The sequence below is a fragment of the Lottia gigantea genome (assembly GCF_000327385.1).
Source record: "Lottia gigantea unplaced genomic scaffold LOTGIsca_17, whole genome shotgun sequence".
Taxonomy (NCBI): Eukaryota; Metazoa; Mollusca; class Gastropoda; family Lottiidae; genus Lottia; species Lottia gigantea.
In genome coordinates, this window is record NW_008708133.1 from 747,710 (window position 1) to 761,625 (window position 13,916).

Consider the following 13,916-nt stretch of genomic DNA (forward strand, 5'->3'; position numbering starts at 1 on the left):
AGTAAAGATTGACATGAACTACGAAATATGTCAGACAGAGATGGAGATGATAAATGACTCTGGTACATCTCTTTCTTTTCTTACTTGTCATCCGATAATAAACTTTTACAAGCAGCCGTCTAAACTGACATATTAGTAACATCGCTACAGTTTCCTCTGAATATTTAACGCTTGACGACTAGGGACAGATTTAATCGCTGCTTATTTTATTGTTCTGGAAACTATCATGTGGTGTTTTATTGTTTTTCTCACTATCTTTTTACCAACATTAGAAGGACAATACGGCCCTGCAGTTACTGGACCATCACTTCCAGAGGAATTATGTACAAAGGATCCACAGGTCAGCCGTGGAAGATTCTATCGATTAAAAGTTCGTCCCAGTTTTTATCGAAGAGCTCATCCATTACAAGGTAGGTGCTGATAATATGAAGAGATCCCTATTTCAATTTTGAAACATTATGGAATCTGATTCATCTGAATTGAACTGAAATTTGAACCTTGGTGATTTTTCAACTTTTACTTGTTATAGCTCAAATTAATAAAGGTATACCACCTCTGAGGATGACCTAAAAATTGAAATTTTTGAAAATTAGTATAACATTACAAAAGAATTCCCCTAGAATCTAATAAATCCATACAACTAAGTAATAATTCGTTAAACTAAGTAATTTTGAAACATGCTTAGAAGAGTGTTTCAATAATTATTTAGTTTAATAGATGTATTGTTTTATATGGGGAGTGTATTCTTTAGTCATGGTACTTGGTGAGTCCAACTGATGAATATATACACCAGTTGTTGACCAAGTTTGAGATATTAAATTTCATGTCCATTCTAAGAGGTAGTATCCTTTTAATTTGAAATGATAGTTCATAATCCAGGAGGATTTACTTTAGTATAATTCTGCCATGGCATATAAGGTCATAGATATAACAAAATAAAATCAACCAATATAATTTAATTAGAACTTTGAATGAGTTTTTCACATAAGTCTAGTCATTGAGAAAAAGGAAATATCATTTTAGAATTAATACAAGAAGTGGTATAAGGTACATAATAATTGTTATTATTATTACTAATATTATATATAATACCAGCGTCTTTTATCAAAAGAAAATTTTATTTTGAAACCAATCTGTCCAAGCTGATAATCTGTCTATACTAACAATATGACTATAATACATGTATACTGAAAAGAAAGACCAAACTATCCAGATCTTTAAGGTGTAGAAACAAGATACATTACTTTGGAACGTAAAACTATAAATGTCAACTTCCGTCACAACTCAGAGATTTGATAAGCCATGCACCATTGCTCGAGGCTAGAAAACCATCATTACGAGCACAACTTGCATATCATATCTTACCTGAATAGCACATCTAATGGCTAGAGAACAAGCTGTAAATCTCAGCCTAGTAGGAGAAGCGTTAGTGGTTTAGAAAAGAGATGTGATACAATAACTGTGCCATTGCAAGGACTTGTTTTGATGCGATACACGATGTTCCTTTCCTTGAATTTAAATAGTGATGCCGTTGCAGCATCTTCAAAAACATCCATCAACCAGCACATGATGACCATCTGCTTTGGAATAACCAAAAATGGGAACGTTAGGTCAACAAAGTCATCCTCTCAAATATCTGCTATAGAGCTCAGATGCAAGTGGTGTGATACTTCAACTTTTTTTACAATGATTCCCCATCTTTGGAAGTCATCGCAATCTTTATTTTTTCTCGGTCTTAGGCTTTCGTCTGCCTATACATATGAACTGGTTTATGGTCTTATCACCATCAACTGAAATATGGTCCCCATTAGCTTTCCCTACTGGCACATCAGAGAGATTCGAGAATATGAAAATTCATACAGCTGAGTTGCAGAGCAGTAATTATCACCAGCGCGTCCAGGTTGTGGTAGCGCCAAAAAAGTTCTGACTGGACGTCTCAGAAAAAGTTCAATTATCTATGAAAATCATTCAGGAAAGGATTACTATTACTTGAGAGTGAAGCATCAAGAAAAATTCAAAATCTCAAAATAATTTGTTATTTGACAGGGAGATATTTCAAATCTTTTTCATAGTTTTGAATAAATGGTTTAACGGTTTTATTGCGGGTTCGTCTTAGGTATAGAGCAAGTAAAGGATAAACTTAGAACCATTCCGGATTCATTAAGCATGCCTGTCATTCTGGGAACACATTACCGAAAAAGAAGTGTTTATGTATACCTTCGATTGGAATTACGGTCTCTGTTCTGTTAATTCTGACTTAAAAGCTCCACGTACTTCTTCTGGGAGATAACAAATGTTGTGAAATGATTCTGTCAAGGGTTTAGATGAAAACTTCTGACAATCTGTTAAACAGTTTGGAAATAAGAGCAAGTGTATGAAGAGTAATAGGCCATAAAAAGGGTGTATTACGAGATACTGACAGTAGATATATGATTAGAATCGTGACCTGTCTCCACTACATGTCCCCATAAATATTGTATTTGACGGTAAACCAACCATCACACCCATTAACTCATTAACTTCACCTTTAAAAAGTCAGAGTTAAGGTTTAATCTTTTTCTTCATGACATTCTAAACGTCCAGTTTATAGAAATACTGACCTGTTTTCATGTCAAATCCACTTCCACGTGCATATTTACAATATACTGATACATTTTCATATCAAACATAATTCTACATCATACTTGACAGTTCCATGTCGAACTTAACAATTTTACATCTTTCTATTTCCAAACAATCTGGTCGGTTTTCATGTCTAACCTAATTCTACATGAATATACCATACTGGATTGTTTTTACGTCAAACCTAATTTTACATGTTTCTATTTACAAAAAGTAAGATCTTTTTTCAAACCTAATTCCACATGTAAATATTTACCCCCACACTAAAACCTTTTTTTACAAAATGGTCGGTTTTCATATCAAACTTAATTAAACATGTATATTTTTACCATTAAACCGGTCGGTTTCGTACAAAACCTTATATATAACATGTTTCTATCAACAAGAAGTATGATCTGTTTGCATGTCAATCCTTATTCCACATGAAAACTATAAAACTCCAAACTGGACTGTTACATGACAAATCGAACTGCATTACATATTATTTACCTTCAGACCGGTCTTTCTCATGTCAAACCGAATTCTACAAGTATATATATATATGTATATACATTAATACGGTTTCATGTCAAACGGAATTCTACAAGTATATACTTACCCCCAGACGGGTCTGTTTCATGTCTTCAGACAACTCACCTATTTTCAGCCTGCTTCCCTATTGAAGTTGGGCAAGTAAAACTTATTCATTTCTATATAGATCAAAGATAAATGGGAAAAAGATTCCTAGGGTCAAAATCTTTTAGTAGGATGCTTAGAATAGACAATTCCAATTTAGAATTTCTCAGACTCGAATGTACTTAATAATTAATAGATTTCGTTCAGAAAGAAACCTATAAAAAGAGATCACCACCAGGTGGGTAATGTGCTCTCGTGTATTTATCGGACAATTTATAAAAAAAATAGATTAAAGAAAGAAATCAGTTAAATCAAATGAAATATTTCACCAATCCTCAACTTCATGACAGTAGCATTATCCTTCATGAAAACTTGACATATTTATGTCGTTTGAACCTTAACCTCTAAAAATATTTTTAGACCATTCATTTCACGAAAACCATAAATTTCACTTGACGATTCATAAGTTTTTGTTCATTTGTCTTAGTCACTTGAATAGATCACAAAAAAAAAATGAATGACCTTAATTTCGTCAAAATGTGTGTACGTTTACGCTGGACATCATTGTAATACAGTATTTTCCGTTTTTTATTAAATTGTTTAATAGGCTCTTGGCAAAATATCCTTACATCCCTGATGAATTTGTTGATGCTATTGACGAAAATTTATTATCAGTATATCTAGTTTTACTGCGCAGCAAGTCTACATAAATCTTATGTATATATGACAAAGAGCCACTCATCTTATTAGAGTTTTCCATCAAAGGCAAGAAAATAGGATGAAAATTATCTCAATTTATTTCCAATTTGAAACCCAGGAAGAAAAGCCGACATATACATCTAAATCGCAGTCCATATGGAAGGATTCGCATGAACTTAAGTTACTATGTAAAGAAATAGTAGTTTTTCCGTTCTCGGGTTAAAGTTACCAATCTAACTAATTCAAAAACTCACAGCTGTCTCAGGTCATACAGAAATTAATGACTTCAAAGGTTTGACTCTTCGGGCGTTCAACAACAATAGGTTTTGTGAATAATGTGTAACCAATGTTGGTACTCCATTAACGTCCATTGGACTTTATTTCTTCAAAAATTATTCAATTTAAAAATATTTTCACCATTGGCATAATTTTCAACTTTTCGTTGCAACTTTCATATAAATATTTTGAAATATACAATATTAATTCACACATTCAGTTTAATGTTCAGAAAAATGTATAAACATACCATGAAATTGTACATTTCTACATCAACAGTGTAAAAACAATATCTTAGTTACAAGCTACCAAAGCAACACCACCAGAGGACATAGAAGTAAAAAGGGTCTCACTTTTCAAGTCTAAAATCCTCTTTACAATAATTCAAATTCTATAGTCTAAATTATCCAAATACTAAAAAAAAGGATTTTAATTATGAATTAATTGTCAATTTAGCATTTTTATTGTTGTTTACTTTATGCTTTGAAGGGACATTCCCTTGGTGATATTAATGTGTTATAATTATAGAGCATAACTAATTTTCATTTGAATCAGTGAGTTAGTATATCTAGAGATTGTACCATTTAAAAACATAAATATGATATAATCGTCACGTTATTTTTAATAATCGCGATCATTAAAATGTCTCATTGAAACTGAGCTAAAAATGAAACTTGAACAGATCTGTAACCGGATACATAACTAGTAGCCAAAGTTTGTTAATCTGAATGAAATTAAACTTTGTTATCTGTCTGATAGCTTTTGAGAATATTACTTACTTACTATTCATTAGAATCTGCATAGTTTTTCTCCGTTTGAATGAAATGCAATCATCTACTGTTAATAGATACCTGCAAGCCTGTAATGCGAATACAAGACTTAAATGAAGTGAGGAGCGCATGTCACAAACGCAAGACAATATTATGGAATAAGCAATAAGCTCACTTCTTTAATTAAATTACGCAAAAAAAAAAGGAATACAACCTAATGGTGAACTGTGACGGACAGAGAGTGTGACGGACAGGGAGTGTGACTAAGTGTGACAGAAACATAGAAATAATAAACACCTGAAATATTTCATTTCTTTTTCAGGACAAATATAACTAAAACAATGTTAATATGATATATAGACATGATTAAGGCAGAATTTAGGTCAGAGTAAATATTATGTCGGATTATCAAATCTAGAAAATATTTGACTCGAATTACGCAGTGAACCGGAAGAATGATGTAAACGGAACAAAATTCTGTTGACAAGTCTAACACAGAGGAAAGAGTACATGTAGTGTTGAATTAACATACAAAACACATACATAACATTACCTTTGCATGGTTACCACTTTTACTTCTTCAAATCGAAATCAAATTTACAAGCGTCTGAAAAGGTGGCTATTGCAGTCTATTAGACGCATTTCGTAATATCCTTCGATCAAGATCTTGCTAGCTATGATATTCTTCAACCAAGATCTTGCTAGCTATGATATTCTTCAACCAAGATCTTGTAGGCTATGATATCCTTCAATCAAGATCTTGAAAGCTATGATATCCTTCAATCAAGACCATGCTAGCTATAATATTCTTCAACCAAGAACTTGATAGCTATGATACCCTTCAATCAAGATCTTGATATCCATCAATCAAGATGTTGATTGCTATCATATCCTTTAATCAAGATCTCGATAGCTATGATATCTTTCAACCAATATATTGCTAGCTATGATATCCTTCAACCAAGTTCTTGATAGCTATGATATCCTTCAATTAAGATCTAGATATCCCACAATCTCGATAGCTATGATATCTTTCAATCAAGACCGTTATAGCTATGAATCCGTTCAGCCAAGATCGTGATAGCTATGATACCGTTCAACCAAGATCTTGCTAGCCATGATATCTTTCAATCAACATCTTGATAGCTATGGTATCCTTCAATTAGGATCTTTATGGAGTATTTTGGAGTGTTGTCAAGAGAATATTGCACTAATTCAAATTACGATTTAGGTGCTTGATAATGCTACTATTCCACAGAGACCACGAATTCATAAATTCTAGGATTCGCAATTGAATCGTTATTAGATCGTGAAACCGATTCGTTGTTACAATTCTTAAGCAATCGGTAATTCGCGGCAAACGTTTTTGGGCGGTTCAAAGTTTCTAAGCATCGTTACTGAATCGTAATGAAATATTAACTCATTCCAGGGCCAATAATAAAGTTGTTCTACGTTGAACATCTATTTTGAAACTGGTGTCCAAGCATGGATGGCGTATTTTTATAGCTAGAGAACACTTCAAGAATTATCGTGAACCGTCAAGAATTCATTCTTATTCATACCTTATCGCACATATTCTTGTCTAATTCGTAGACGAATCCAGTCGAATATTCGTAACTCTATCCTACCTGTATCGTAACTAGAGCCTCGCCAATTGAACCAATTGCTAAAATGCTTTGTGAATTGTACATAACACAAATGACACAAGTTACAGTTTGTTAATCATTAAACGCATATTGTGATATGAATCATCAGGAATATATACTTTCTGATTAATCTAAAAATACTTTTGAATATTTATTGTTGTATGGTTGTATATGTTTAAGCTTCTTAATTATTTGGTTCTATATTTTCAGTGGAATTATACCAGACAATACATGCATACGGCCCAATTATTGCCGATGCTTATGTGCACGTACCAGAAACGGCTAAAAACTCTTCGACAGCAGCGTTGGGAATAAAAACACTCGGATACTGGTTACCAAAAAATCCTGACAATTACAAAATATCCAGAGCCCTGTCTTGTTATAACAGTGTCTGGGGTAATGATGCTATTGTGGCCAATTCTGATAGAGAACTGAAATTTAATTTAACTGGTATATGGTATCCACCAACATCAGAATTTGATTTAATAAAAAGACCATTTGTTAAAATTGTGTAAGTTGAAGTTGTGTGAGATTGAAATGTAATAATTTGAATGAGTTAATGACATGGCACATGTGACTGTTAACAACTGAAAAGTAAAGACTTTCTATTCCCGAAGAATAGTGGGGTTTTCACCTCGAAAACGTGTTCAATTATTAGCTTGTAAACACACAAGAAGGCACAATATTTGAGATAAATTGATGAACTTTGCTGAAATTGTTATTTTAACCCAAAGATGAACCTTTTCAAAAATATTTAACATGTTATGGGCCTTGTTCTTGACAACGCGTTCAATTTTAGCCCGTGAACATCCCAGAAGATACAATTATGTCAGATTTTGACCTAACTTGATAATATTGTTCATTATCACCCAATAAAAGAAGTAAATGAATAATCCATACTGTTAATTGTTATTGTACTGCCAAATATTTTTATCAAAGCTGCCAATTGGGGTGTATATTACCTTGCTAGGCAAGCTATCTTCATATATACTATTTAGTCGAATAACATGGCCCAACACTCCAACAAAACAGGGATTGATCCCGATTAGATGTAAACGATGGCATCACTTAAAAGCCTGTGATGGTCAACAATATATCCGATCTTGTTCAACTGCATTTGGGGTTCTAATGATGTTGTGATTGTCTTCAACATATTTAGGAAGATACCTTGTGCTAAAGAAAGCCCAACAACCTGACGATAACACGAGGGTTTATTCTCTCATGGAGTTTCATTTGAAATCATTGTTACGTGAAACTTAAATGTTTGATTTATTTTAACAGGGCTTATGTTACCCCTGATCCCGATGTTAGACGAAGGAGATGGTATAGAGCCGAATCGCAACCAATCAGAAATTTAGATTATATTGCATTCCAACACCGTACGTATATAAGTTTATTTTTTATATTTACCTGTTTGAAGAGTTACGTATGGCATTTCAGAAATGAAATCGTACCATAGAAATCTAGTTTAAACTGTCGTCACTTCTAAATCGTAAGCATTTCAAATTTATTCCGTTATTATCGATGACGTTTTGGTAGATGGTGATAGGCCTTAACTGAAATGCGAGAATTCAGAAGTGATGACAGTCAGAGGATATAAGTTGGCATTATTGTTGGGTTTACATCTAAAAATGGGCTTTATACGAATCGACTGATAAACCAAAACATTTAACAAGCGATTGTAGGCAGCAGACAACCGGACACGGATGATGATAATATATTATGTGCACATACATGTAAGGTTAACAGATAATAACAAGAACATTAAATTACGTGCATGCTATAACCTTAATTTGTTGATGTTCTATTAATATTAATGTACACGTCATTGACAGGCAGTGTCGCATCATTGTGATTCATCAGAACTGTCAATTATGGTTTTTCCAAGACAATTAATATTCTGAATAGAGCTTGGGTATTTTGGACAATTTGAAGTATATAACACCGTTATGGGGGTGGGGGATGTCAACTGTAGAGACTGAATCAAAATGCGTCAACTCTATTTTGGGGCTTAAAATACAAATAAAGTGGGGGTACAGTTGGGGGCGCAAACGAATATAACACATGTTAAAAGCATGGCGAAACTTCCACAATTTTCAAATGTACGCTCTACATTTTGCAATTTGTGTGGCATAGAACGCAGAATTAAGTCATTAATGCCACAATCCTATTTTCAAGTCATCTTGTTAATTAAATGGGATGGAAATTGTACTGGACATTACCTTTTATTAATATTAATTAATATCGATAACATAATGATAACAAAAATAATTTAAAGGAAAATATTCCTAGTAATATTCACTGTAACAGTGGATAGAATTCCTATTTAATCTGTTCTCCTTTTAAAGGAATACTACCTCTTAGGAAGACCCATGTTCCTTTAGTAACCATACCAGTGCTTACGGAGCACGAAGATGACCCAAAAATTTTAATTTTCAAACCTGGTCTCTGATCATCACTGGACTTACCTGTTGTCATAACTATACAATAGAAAACCCTAATAATCTATAAAACTAAGTAATTATCTATAAAACTACATTTAAATTTTGAAAAACGGTAAATATTTTTAAACTTTTTTCAATAAATATTTAGTTTAAGGGATTTATCGTCACATACAGGGATGATTCTACTGTTTAGTTATGACACCTGTTTGTGAATATAATAATATACTCTTATTGGTCAGGTTTGAGATTTGAAATTTTATGTCCATTCTAAGAAGTTATAGGTGTATGTGTTACTGTTGTAATTACAATCTGTATTGTGATAAACTATTATACAAAGCATGTTGATAACCTACTAAAATAGTGTTATATGTGTAAAAGGTGACTGGGTAATGACTTATAATGAAATTATACTCGATATTTATATTCGATAATATTGCTCCAGTACCCTTTGGAGTGAAACCCATTTCATATGTTGAATACTAAATGTGTAGAGCTTATAGTTAGCTTCCTACAATGGGAGTTCTCCTAAAATTGCCACAACCGTCACTATTTATTGTAAAAGGGAGATATGAGATAAGAGATTCTAGACACAAGCATCGCCACATTGAAGCATCTGCAATAGTTACTAGACTGGAATGCTGTTTGGTGTAATTTCGACTAGACGTTTCTTCAGATTAACAAAAAAACGCGTCCGGTTCTCAATCAAAAATCCATTCAAGATTCCAGATGAAAAGGCAGGAGTTCCATGGTACAGTTTATATTTAATTGCCCGAGTTAAGATGTCTGATCAAAATATCTCATTGATAACATTTGAAACAATTTGAAATTCAAAATCTGAATTTATACATTGTGCCTGCAACCAACGCGAGCCCTTCAGAATTCTTAGATCGCTGCGTATCTAATGGTATTCATAAACAAACACACAAACAGCTTCTTAATCGTATAATCTTATAGCTTATATTACCAACACACTGAATGATTTAACCGCTGATAACCTAAAGGTATGTATTCATATTGATAATTACTTTTTATCAGAAGTCCTGCTTATTACCTGTTATTAGAATAGCCTCCATGTAGTTGCAGTTTCTTTTAGAAATGACCACATAGCACGTATGTGTATTTTTAAAACTATATAGACTTTCGGTGTAAACAATTATTGTAAAATTCAGATTATAATACGCATTAGTCATTACTACGAAAACAATCAAGGAAACTGAACTTCATGTGACGGTCCCGTCTATCCCATCTATCGCTCATTCTGACGAATGAATGCCTCGATGAGGCCGGTGTTTGGGCCGGAGGCAGTATTCTTTGGACTGAACACATAACCATCGTTGTTGAGTCCATATGAATTTATTAAGAGTGTATATATTAAGATTGTTCAAAATCAAAGGCATGGTGTCCCATCTACAATTTATTTGATATCGCTATAATTATGTCACATACCTACTATTTTGCATGATGAAGCATGTATGGTTTCCTACGTTTTAACAAAATATAGCCTGAGTCGGATGGCATGAGAACGAAAAGTCCAATTTTACCAATGTATAATGTCTGTGGATCTAAAAGAAAATATCCTCCTCCTGAAGGGTGGTACTAGAAATAAAACATGCTTAAAAACTTATCATGATCTGAATTTGGCTGTAAATTACTATATATTATTGCATTTACTAATTATGAATTTATCAATGATGAACAACACATACGATGTATAATTTGATTGTATTTTATATTTTGCATGATGTATGTAATGTAATCAATTTAACACTTTTTAAATATTAACATTTTAATTGCATGATATAATATAACCTTAATTCAGTTGATGCAAGCAACGCTGCGCTGCCATTGCCCTTTAAAGTCTTTGTCCACAGCAATCGACGTTCTGCAAGCGATTGGATTATCAGACCTAATGAATTAGGTTAATATTAATGCTGAATATACCAAAATATTTTCAAAAATGTGGTAAAAAAAGTTATTCCTCAAAATAAAAAATCTCAAAGAGAACTCTAGTCTCTCCAGTTACTGTTAATTACTGCAATAATTTGTGGACAAATTAATTACGTTGCGATCGTATTGAGTGCTATATTTTGGAAGGCTATGCATGCAACATCAGATCTTAAAGATTAAGTCTGTTCAAGCTCGTTTTAAATATCGTGGTTTTACCCGAAATCATTGATCCATTATCAGAATAGTCATCCAAGATCAAATCAATAAGCATACCAAGTTTCATACAAAATATATCAAACTGTAGCCTCTATCAAATAAAGACATATTCTGTAACTAAATTGTCTAAATGCAAAATATTTGGTACCTTTGTGTCAGGGGTTTTCAACCTTTTTTTTCTATTACCCCTTTTAGGATCTTTGGTCGATTGCATGACCTTCCTTTTCCCTTATAAATCCTTACTATTTCGTAATTTTCTCTTAGGTTTTCCCTGCAGTCTTTTTCGTGTCAGAGAATATAGTCTGACTGAAAATAACGACTTCAGTTATAATTTCCAAACTAGTAGACTACTACCTCATTACCACACAAAAATTACAAAATTACCCTCAGGTTGAAAACCCCTGATCTACAGGAATTCTGATTTCAAAACACATTATACTTTATCAGTAACAAATAATATGTTTTTTTTATATTTCAGACATGAGAAGATACAAAGCACAAATGAAAGCGTTCAGAACACAACTTGAAATGTTTAATTAATGTTTGAGAGCAGTTCATCTAAAATGATTTGTGGCAGTGATGGTTTGGAATGGCTCCTGGTTGTCGGAAGAATTTTTCAATGTTTGAATTCAAAATCAAACCAATGTGCTTTTACAGAATCAAACAAAAAACATTAGTGATCAGCTGAAAATACAGCTTTTTTTTTTAGACTTTTATTAAATTTATGAATATATATCACTGAGATGTGTTTTCGATATCAGAAGTATCACATTATTTACTTTAAGGAAGGGGTATTCCACAACGGTCAGAAAACGGCAGCAACATATTAATGATACTTTATTGTAATTACTAGTGTTGTGAAAGGATTTAGACAGGTTTCAATACAGATTTATATTACAAAATCATAAACTTTTAAGGACATCATTTCAACATAATCAGACATTACATTATAGATAAGGAATGGTAATAATATATTTATAATTTTGTTTGGATTGGATGTTTCTTATCGATTAATGTATATCGTGTACTAAATAAAGCTTGACATGGATTTATTTACTCTATTCATTAATCATGTAGCCTACGGTTGAACCGCCTACACACCTTGGCCAAATTATTGTGATGGTCAGGTGTGACTTAAACAGGCACTGGTGATAACGAGAAAAAATAGGATCTTAGATTTATGAAAATTGGTTGAAAAATCAAGGACCTAAAGCATTTACACAACGATAATTTCATTGGTAGGTTCTCACTTGATCCTCATTTATTAATCATACTTGACATATCTAGTTTTATATATGTATAAAAAAAAATGGTAACTAAAAAACTAAAGCACCTTAGGCGTTTTTAATATTTTGAGTTATGGGTGTTAACTCTGTTTTAAATTTCAAACTGGTTGCCAACAGCCAAGTCCGTCCAATACCTTGTATGTATTTCTATAACAATCACTTGTGACCCGATATGTAGAAAGTTGTGTTGTCCTCAAATGAAGTTAAGTCCCACTGAATTTGGATTTCCTTACCTTAGATTTTGAAGGGTACTCAACTGGCCGAATGTTAAAATGGAAATAAGGACAGTCTTTATAAATAAATAAAAATCTTCCACCTGCTGGTTACGTACCCAAAAAAATAATGCCAAAGAGTAATAGTTTCAGAGACCAACGTTTAATGAAATGGTTATTTCTTTTCCAACGATGATCAAGAAATTCTAATTCCTTTGAAAAAATACATTGTATACAATCGAAAATTTCACATTAGATGATGAAAAAAAATCATGGAAAAAGTTCTAAGGGGGAAATGACTTTCAATATGTTTAAAACTATTTCTCATGTAGCAAACAATCCAAACTGGCTTGCTTTGTAAATGGAGCCATTCCCTGCTCACTCCATAGAGATGTCGGTTTGAAATCTTAATATTTTTCTCCTTTTACAGATCAATTAAAGAAAAGAAAAAGAATGGAAAGATACCGCCAAATAGCAGATTTCATGACGGATTTGAGCTAATCAGTATTGGATGTTCACAAATATACCCGTTTTCTCCCTTTTCCATTGGGTTCAAGCATTCACTATCAAGAAATTACAGAAAAACCTTTCTACTCTACCGTAACATTAACAATTCAGAGGGATACATTCCTTCATTGCTTAACAGCCAATTCTTTTACGTATCTCTTTCGTCGTTAATAAAATATATCTTTTTAACTAAAAGATGTGAGCTAATTCCACAAAAATCACCTTCAACAGTTACATATATAATAAAATTATAGGAAGAATGTATCATTTCAACATGAGAAAAGTCAATAAAAAGGAAAGCTTCCGAATTGGACTCGGAGAAATTGATTTCAGACGTAAAGTACATGTTCAAAATTAACACGAAAACTTGAACCGGATATATAAATCTTATATTGTATGCTATAGTGTATATAAATCTGTTTGAAACATGGTGATAGTGGAAATAAAGGTGCTAATGATAATTGAAGTTTAAAATATTTGATTGTGGGGTTCATGAAAAGTAGATATTTATTTTGTAGACGCCGCAATTTTCGCCCATTGGTGTGTTCACATTGGCTCTTTCTCATTTTACATTCCAATCTCTTTCGTAAAAATAATGACCCCTTTCATAACACTGTTTGACCCCAGTCTCACAAAGACATTAACAAGATACAAGAATACATTGTCAAACGAACAG

At 32.7% G+C, this 13,916-nt stretch overlaps 1 protein-coding gene across 1 annotated transcript; it reads left to right on the plus strand.

Moving 5' to 3' along the window:
* Window positions 1-226: 226 nt before the first annotated feature.
* Window positions 227-13,699, plus strand: LOTGIDRAFT_231046 (hypothetical protein; the record flags this gene model as incomplete). The annotated part of the gene is made up of 5 exons (XM_009051595.1): window positions 227-410; window positions 6,839-7,139; window positions 7,910-8,007; window positions 11,714-12,473; window positions 13,164-13,699. 4 exons carry the CDS (start codon window positions 227-229, stop codon window positions 11,773-11,775), a joined length of 645 nt encoding a protein of 214 aa, XP_009049843.1. The 3' UTR covers window positions 11,776-12,473; window positions 13,164-13,699.
* Between the last annotated feature and the right edge of the window lie 217 nt (window positions 13,700-13,916).